Raw genomic sequence first — 8845 nt, 5'->3', positions numbered from 1 at the left:
GGGGGGGGGGGGGGGTTATTCAACACAATCAATGTGATTTACATCTTTTTAAACAAATGTCCCCAAACCTCAGTCTGACATTCAGTTTTCTTTGGAAACTTTAAGCAACTTTACTTGAGTAGAATTTCAAAAGAAGTTTGGTGGGTTCAAACCAACCGAAGGGCTCAACAGAGGGCTGTCTGTTTATATCCTCTGCGCTCCACCAAGGACAAACACCTACCTTTTTTCCCCCTTTTTTTATAGGCTATTAGATTTCTTGAGTAAATCATAAAAAACAATCAGGAACACATACAGAGAAAAAATACAGAAGGAAAAAGTTTTTCCCTCGTTGGGTATCATTTTCGAATTAAACCCTTCCATCCTGTCTGACTCTCATTTTGTAATGGAGATAAAAGACTTGGTGGCTGACAGCGCCAGAGGCATTATGAAGTCAGGGGATATGAGCAGTGAAACACATAGGCCTGCTTGCCCTCTTGCTTATATTCTGTATTTCACATGCATACACACATTCATCTCCTGTATTACCTGTGGTACACCTAGTGGGTTAAATAGATTGGGAGTTAAAGAGGACTGCTACTTATTGCTATAGCATCAGAAGCTTCAAATGTGACCTTTCAAGGAGGCTTAAACTATTTCTTGGATTAAACATCACATAATTGTTGTGTCTAAGGAAGTTCAGCAGACTGGATAATTCCTTCCCCGTGCTTTTGTCGGGCGCAGTCGGTTTCCTGAGCCGTCTGACACTGCTGTCACTAAGAAATGTTTCATATGCTGAGAATGAAGCTTCTAATTTTGGCACATAGATTTGTGACACTCAGGCCTCGAAAAAATACTCTTCTGAAAACACTCTGTACCATGACACACTGTTGTGCGTACTTGTGTGTGGAGGTTTTGTGTGTGTGAGTGTGTGAGATCTCCAGGAACAGATGGATCTCACACCCATTGACCCTAGGGGACATCACTGTCGCTTCTCTGTCGTTCCATCTCTTGTTTCTCATTTCGTCCCTGGTCATCTTTCTTTTTAACTCTCCCTCTCTCTACACACACACACACACACACACACACACACACACACCACCCACACACCCAACACACAATATATCTGTTACAAGTGAAAGTCCTGTACTTTACTTACTAATTTTACTTTAAAGTAAAAGTACAAAAGTATTAGCATCAAAACATACTTAAAGTACCAAAAGTAAATGTACTCATTATGCAGAATGGCTCATTTCAGAATAATGTTTATTATATCATTGGATTTTAATGTTTGATGCACTAATGTATACAACGCTTCAATGATGCAGATGGTAAAGGAGCACATTTTTTTAATGACTTTTTAAATATACTGCTTAGTAACTTTTTTATTTCCCCCCTGAAGTTCAATAAACGCCTATAATAATAATAATAATAATAATTTCTTTGTTTTCTATAGAATCCATCTGAATCTGCAAAGTAATAATAGCTAAAGTCATCAAGTAAAGGTAATGGAGTAAAAAGTGTAATATTTCTTGTAGTGGAGTAGCAATACAAAGTAGCAGAAAAGGAAAATACAGGTACCTCAAAAGTGCACTTAAGTTCAGTACTTGACTAAATGTTGAGGCCAAGAAGAACCCCACTGCTGTGCTCCAGCTTTATAAGTCATATCTGGCTCACAGTAGCGGTAATATATAATTTGACTTGGTTTGACTGAGGGAATAAAGTGACAAGAGCTTGGACGTTACTTGGCTCTACTTGTTATTCTCTCAAATATGACTACTCCCCCAAGAACCGGAGTTGTTTTCTCAGTTCACGGTTGCAAATATAAATATGCTGATCTCGTATTAGCACCCAACTCCAATTCAGAGTTACATTTTATGTTGATATTTTCCAATCTCAGAGGACAGGCAGCTTCTTTATTGCACAATTACATTTCTGTGTACAATGTTAATTATCACCAAATGATATGAGTGCAGGGGAAATATATTGTTCTCTAAGATGTCATCCATGAACCTGGCCTTTGCTGACTTGCTGCACTCCTTTGCTCCCTTGTGTTGTTTACGCCTACGTGTCATTTTCCGAACAAGATGCCACAATGCCAACGAGCACCCATGTGGGCGTGGCCGCCTGGTGTGCTCATGCTGCTTTCTCATCTCAGGGTAATCAAGGTCAGCGATCCTATTCAGAGTGGCTTTGAACGACAGACGCAGCGTTAAATGATCCTTGTGCTTCACTTCAGGCTGACTGGCTGTCTGCCTGCACTGGACGTTTACTGGACTCCACCCTGCTTTCCTTATTGCGTCACCCATGCTCTTCGGCTATGGAAATACTGTTCAGCCACATATAAACAACATGTGATTCATTCAATCGCTCAGAAGCTTTCGTAGCCGCTTCCATGTGTATGTGAGACTACAAATAAGTGCTAATCAAAATAGCCTCATTCTCACTTTTTTCCTTCCTGTAATGTATTCAGCTCTGCCTCAGAACACTCAAAAACAGACTGTGACTTGTAAAAGATATGCACGCAGCAGACAGTGGTGCTTATTATAAGCCTGATAATCAAGCTCCGGCAGCGCAGTGATCACAAGAGACCAAATCATCGCTGTTATTTAGGGGGATCTCTGTTACATGGATGACGGGTGGTTTTGTCCCATCTACCTCTGCCGGATTGGCTGCTGGATCAATGGCATTAGAATAAAGCCTCTCTCTTCTTTTTCCACTTCTCTCTGCTTCACTCTGAGCTCTGTTTCTGTATTTAATATTAAGGCTGTTGACATTTTCCTGGAGAAGAACTGTTGCTATAATTGCAATATTACACCGATTTGTGTGGCTTTAATATCTATGCATACGCACACATGGATGCACTTCAAGAAACCCTCCTGCTTTGAAAGTTAATAAGGATATCCTCCATTCATTCAATTACTGAAGTGATCTAACTGGCAGGCAGGCCTGTCAGCGCTCGTGAGAATAACGGACAGTGACTGTGTGAGATGCTTGTGGAGGTGTTGGTGTGTATGTGAGTGAGTGACAACAGTAGAGACTGTTGGCACTTATGTGGCAAATTTACTATTTACTAAGTGTAATTGATGTCAGTAACAATAATTTATTAAATACATTTTTCAGAGCAGAACATGTAAAGTGGGTGGTACAGTTTTGTGTGTTTTATACTGGTAGTCTGATGGTATTTTTGTCTCTCTTTAATGGAAGAGCACAGATGGACACATGGACGGGTTGAAGACATTTATTGCAGAGACATATAACCTTTAGGTTGAGTAATTTTATGTGTCTCTCATAAGTTATTGCATTTTAAATACCAGAAAAATCAGGTGAAGTTTGGAGAACGGTACTGTGTTGAATGTACACATAAGGATACATACATTGAAGAGGGTTATTAGCTCCAATCTGAGTGAATTTGTGTTTTGCTAGGTCAAGCCATGTGTTAGCTAGTTTAAAAAGAAATGCTGCACAGCCTGGTTGCAGCTGCAGTCTTTGTGGGGCAAGATGCCCCTGTGAGACCAACCCCATTTTAAGAAGAAAAGTTTCTGCTGTGCAGTGGTATGCAGTTTTACTGAATGACCGGATAATTATTCAGGTTTGTAATATTCAACTTCTCTTTATTTCTTGAAATAATAAGATTAAAAGCAAGTTAAACTCTAAGAAAAAGTAAAGAAATTAGCTTGGAAAGAGTTAATACTCGGTTCTGTGAGGCTGCACCATAGATGGCATAAAGATGGATGAAATGGCAGCTCCCCGGAAGTGGAGCTAAATTGATCACTGCCTGGTAGCTGGTGGCAGTACAGGTTATAAGTCCTGTACCCTCTATATTAGTGCATGGGACATGAGCCAAACTAAAAATTCAAAGTACACGTCAAATTATCTTTTCCCAAAGGTAATGTATATAAAGGATGTATATATTCAAATGGTATTTCTCCATATAAGTTTGTTTTTATAACATTTTTGGATCATGATTAACAGCTATGATTGCATCTCAGTAGGGGGCCAGCTGTCACTCAAGTTCAGGTCAAAAAAAGTCTGATGGGAATTTCATTAGTTTTTCAATTTGGTCATAAACAATAAATAAGAATTAATTGCAATTTCAATATATTGTTTAGATATTTCAGCCTGGAGTAAATGGGAGGACCAGTCAACAGACCAACATTATTATCCATAAAACCATACTGGCAGCGTTGCTAAATAAGCAACTGGCTTTTCCCAATGTTAAGTTTAAATGCAATATAAGAATGATAGCTGTGGTTTTCTTCATTGTTTTCAGTTTTCATTTATATTAGGGCGTAATATATCAGAGTCAACAGAAAGATGTGATGACAATTTACAAAGCAGCAAATCTCATTAAATTGTTGTATTTTGTGTCAGAGGGGGGAAGTTAAATAGACTGTAAGATGAAGGGCTGAAATCAAATCTGGGGAGATAAAACTAGCCCTTTGGGAGTCCTGTACTCCCAAATAATAATACTACCCCCCCTTTAGCTGCTGTAACAGTTCAATAGTGTATAAAACATGTTTATTGCAGAGTCTCCACTGTAACTATACAGAAGTCATGAAATATAGTTATTGAAGCAAGTAAACTGATAATTTCATCTGATCTATTACATTATGTGGACGTTCGTTGAACACATGATGTTGAACTTCTTCCTCTTGATATCTATCAAAGGAGAAATACCAATTAAAGTTAATGAACTCAAACCCAATAACAGCTTATTGAGCAGCACAAGCTATGATCCATTGAGTCAAATTGTTCTATTAAATCAATTAAAATCCTGCCACATGATTTACAAGCATCCATTTCACATCTGATGAAGTCAGTTAAGGATACACAGGAGTCAGCTCAGTAAGAATTCCATAAACCAGATGGAAATAAATGATTAAAATCAAGAACACTCCAAGTACAACTCACTTAACGTTTTAGCTATGTTGGTCTGTTTGTTGGCCAGTTAATGGGTTCATCCTGTCTGGACCAGACTACAATACTTTAAGAACTGCTATGAAATGTTATTTATGGACCCCAGAGGAAGAATCCTACTTAAGAAAATGTAATTTGTCAAATACTCAATTGCTTTTTGTGTTTAAACCTACAAAACCACTAGACAGCAATGTTGTAAATGTAAACTGAGGGCTATGATAATGGGTTTTAAAGGGATTGTAAACATTTTTACTACTAGATTTTATGGTGGTGTGTTTTCCTAAAATTAAATTACTATATATAAGTATCACAATATATCCTAATATACTCAATTGTAACCTCTGTATCTTGGTATGTATGGTATCACCAGTTTCTTTCCAATACACAGCCCTACATTTAAACTTGTGAATCAGCCAATTAAAACTTTAATTTAGCTTATTATAGTCTGTTATTTTTACTTCAACACACACTCCAATTTAAGTTTATGCATGAGTAATCAAGAGAAATATTTTAGTATGTCCGCATTCTTCATTAATATCGTCAAGTACTTCCAGCTGACACCAAACCATCTTGCAACTCATTTGGTTTTAAATAATGAATCCAAACAGGAACTCACTGCCTCTAAATAATGAATCTTAACATTGCTAACAAGGTCTTTTATGGCAGTTTACATATTAAAATTCTTAATGTCAGTGCCATCTAACTACATGTCAGTCCTTTCAAGCCAACCAAACCCAACATGTCAGTTTTAGACGGTCAGAGAGGGACTGCACCCTGTGAAGGAGATGCTCAGCAGCATGACTGACACACACACACACACACACACACACACAATCAAATACAAGCTGAGTGTCAAAGAGCATGTAAACCCAGATGGACGTGCCAGCATGCACGTACACTCACTATTCTATACTTACGCCCTCATGCATCATAGATGTCCCATACTCCCTTTTGTGTTCCTCCCTAAATGTATTATGTACAATTAGCTATCATCCACGCTGCTCAGTGAAGACCGATGGCAAATAAAATGAACACAAAAGCTAATTTCATTTGCCCCCCCCCCCCCCCCCCTTTACCAAAACCTCCCCCACATTCAAAAACAGGGGTGTTCATCAGTATGAGATTATTTATTGTGTTATATGAAGCCTGGTAATGTCCAGATATAAGAGACAGCTGTACACCTGTGTCCAGATTTTAATCAGCTAATCATCTCAACTTAAACATGTGGTTGGTCCTCCGTCTCAAAAGGGCTTTCTGGCTCAGTGCAGTCGTCATGTAAAGGAGTAGTTTTGGAAAATGAATCATCATATTTCATGAAGACTGGAAACAGGGGGAAAAAGCTAGCCTCTATTGTAGCCAGGCAACCAATGAAGAATCCACAAAGTTACTGCTTCTTTATGCTAAGCTAAGCTACCTAGCTGTAACTTCATACTTACCGTACAGACATGAGACTTGTATCAAGCTTCTCATCTAACTCTCAGCATAAATGCAAATTAACATATTTCCCAAAATATCAACTATTCCTTTTAAAGCATACATATAACTAGACATGCTTTGTCCATTTTAATTTACAGTATATGTAAACATTCATATGGTGTGAATGTGTCCATTTGTTTCAATACATCAACCTGGAGCTTCAGTTTCCTGCTTTATTCAGGTTTGTGGTTGTGTTGTTGTTTTTATGTGCAGCATGCAACGTAAACATTGATGTCGATAAAATCATTTCTAGGAATACTCACACAGCTGCACAGACAGACTGAGAGTAATGCATCTTCGACCCATAGATAGGTTATATTATTACTGGCAGGACCCCAGTGGATTTACTGTAATGTTGTCTTATAAATGCCACAATAGCATGTGACAGTACTAAATAGCCTGTTTTATCATCAGCTAGCCCCTGAGCTGTCGTATAGATCACAGACAGACAAGCCAGGGGCTATTTCTGGGTTTTATGTACAGTATCTACTCAGCAGCCGTCCATTTTTCATATTTGTTAGCATTGTAATCTAGTTTCCTTTGTACAGAGTATTGTACAGTACATTTAGAGTAAACCCCACCCAGCGTAGTTAAAGATATCATTCTGTGGTGCTCTGTCCACTAAAATACTGTATATTCATGTTGTGTGTGTGTGTGTGATTGTGAGAGAGAGAGTGAGACAGACAGATGCAGTCGTGTGTAAGAAGGTGTTTATTTCTGTGCCTGCGCTCTGGGTTAGGGCCTCCTGCTCCTGCTGTTTATCCACCAGCAATGTGGCCAGCATGCTGATGGCTGACTGGAGGGATTCAGCACTGGGTGTGTTCACCAGCCGGGGCAGTGGGGATGCTCACACTGAGGCTGGGGGTGTTTAAATGCTCTGTCAGGGAAATATTGCTTATTATAATGGGCTTAAGGGTTATGGCTGACAGTTAGACAAGGTCCGCAGTTACAAGGCTACATAGTATGGAAATAACAACAAAGCTGGAGATATGAAGATGATTCTTGTAGTCTTACAGGCCTGTTTTCTGTTTTGTGAGTTTCTCTGCCTTCATTGAAGATTACAAGGTCCAGTTTATCTCCTCAAAGAAATCCAAACAACTGATCCAGCTGACAGATATTAAACTTTAAGCCATTCTCGGAGGCTAGAGCTAAGCTCACGGTCTAACACCAGGGCAGAGATTCTATAGTTATCCTGCTGCGTGAGGCTAAGTGCCTTTAAAATCTTGTTTTCTTTGCTGTTTCTCAAATCAAATCAAATCTGAGGGCAGCTTCCTGCCAGTACATCCTCTTTCACCTCCTCCGAAACCAACCAAATTTGAATCTCAAATTAAATGCAAATTCCCCTGGAAAAATACAAATCAGATAGGAATCCTAACAGTCAATCATTGACTATAGACACCATTGTCCCAAAGAGGGACACAAGGAGTTTGAGAAGAAACACACATACAGCGGTAAACCCCTGACAGCGCGTGAACCACAGCTGTTTGAGGGGAGGATGTGAGGTTCAGCTGTGCCTGTGGAGGGCTTTCTAATGAATCTAACATTGCGTGTGTGAGCACCAATCAAAGGCAGACTAGAGCAAGCAGATGTACAGGCTCCTCATTAACACCCGTTTTTTTCCTCTTCTCTCCACAAAACCTGAAACGATCACCAGACAGAGAGCCATATACTTCACCAGGAATGTCTCACTCTTTAGCCCTTTTATTCTTAAATTCACTATCTCTATCACCACTTCTGGCACACTCTAGCTTGTATAAATTTTCACTGCAGTGTATCTTTAACAGTCTACTTTTGGCGGAGACGACAGGCTGGGGTCAGCAGGTCAAAATCATTGCAGCAGAAAGTAAAAATGTAAAAGTAGGGAGCTACTCTAGGAGGACAGAATAACCCCGATTTTTCTCTCCCATCTCTTCCACCTTCTTTATATTTTGTTTTCCTAACTTAATTTTTTTCCCGTTCTCCCTCCCTCCATCTCTCCCTACAGAATGACTCATGGAGTGAGCTCTACTCCTTTGCCCTCTTTAAGGCCATGAGCCACATGCTGTGCATTGGATATGGAAGACAAGCCCCAGAGAGCATGTCGGACATCTGGCTGACCATGCTCAGTATGATTGTCGGAGCCACCTGCTACGCCATGTTCATCGGCCATGCAACCGCTCTCATCCAGTCTCTGGACTCATCCAGACGGCAATACCAAGAAAAGGTAATTTTTAGATATCTGTCTCCCAGATTTCAGCAATACAATGATGGTAAATGAATGTGTTAAAAGCAACGAAACATTTTATTTAATGGTTCAACAGTTGAAAGAAATTTGATACCACGCTTTTGTATTTGCATTAAGTATGAAGCTAGAGCCAGGAGGCTTAGCTTAGCAAAAAGACTAGAAGCAGGGGACACAGCTAACCTGGCTCTATCTAAAGTTTAGAAAGTATGCCTGCTAGCTCATTTAAAGCTCACTAATTAACTTGGTATA

The 8845-nt window shown here is 39.5% G+C and overlaps 1 protein-coding gene across 1 annotated transcript in view; it reads left to right on the top strand.

Moving 5' to 3' along the window:
- Positions 1 to 8845, top strand: part of hcn2b (hyperpolarization activated cyclic nucleotide-gated potassium channel 2b) — a 43070-nt gene that overhangs the window by 8970 nt on the left and 25255 nt on the right. Inside the window, exon 4 of the mRNA XM_035653679.1 lies at positions 8357 to 8575. Coding sequence (XP_035509572.1) covers positions 8357 to 8575 — 219 coding nt within the window. The remainder of the gene's footprint in view (positions 1 to 8356; positions 8576 to 8845) is intronic.

Source organism: Morone saxatilis, unplaced genomic scaffold, assembly GCF_004916995.1.
Source record: "Morone saxatilis isolate NCDOM2014 unplaced genomic scaffold, NCSU_SB_2.0 Contig12, whole genome shotgun sequence".
NCBI classification, from domain to species: domain Eukaryota; kingdom Metazoa; phylum Chordata; class Actinopteri; family Moronidae; genus Morone; species Morone saxatilis.
The sequence above is the reverse complement of the archived record's forward strand: the minus strand, read 5'-3'. Positions and strand labels throughout refer to the sequence as shown.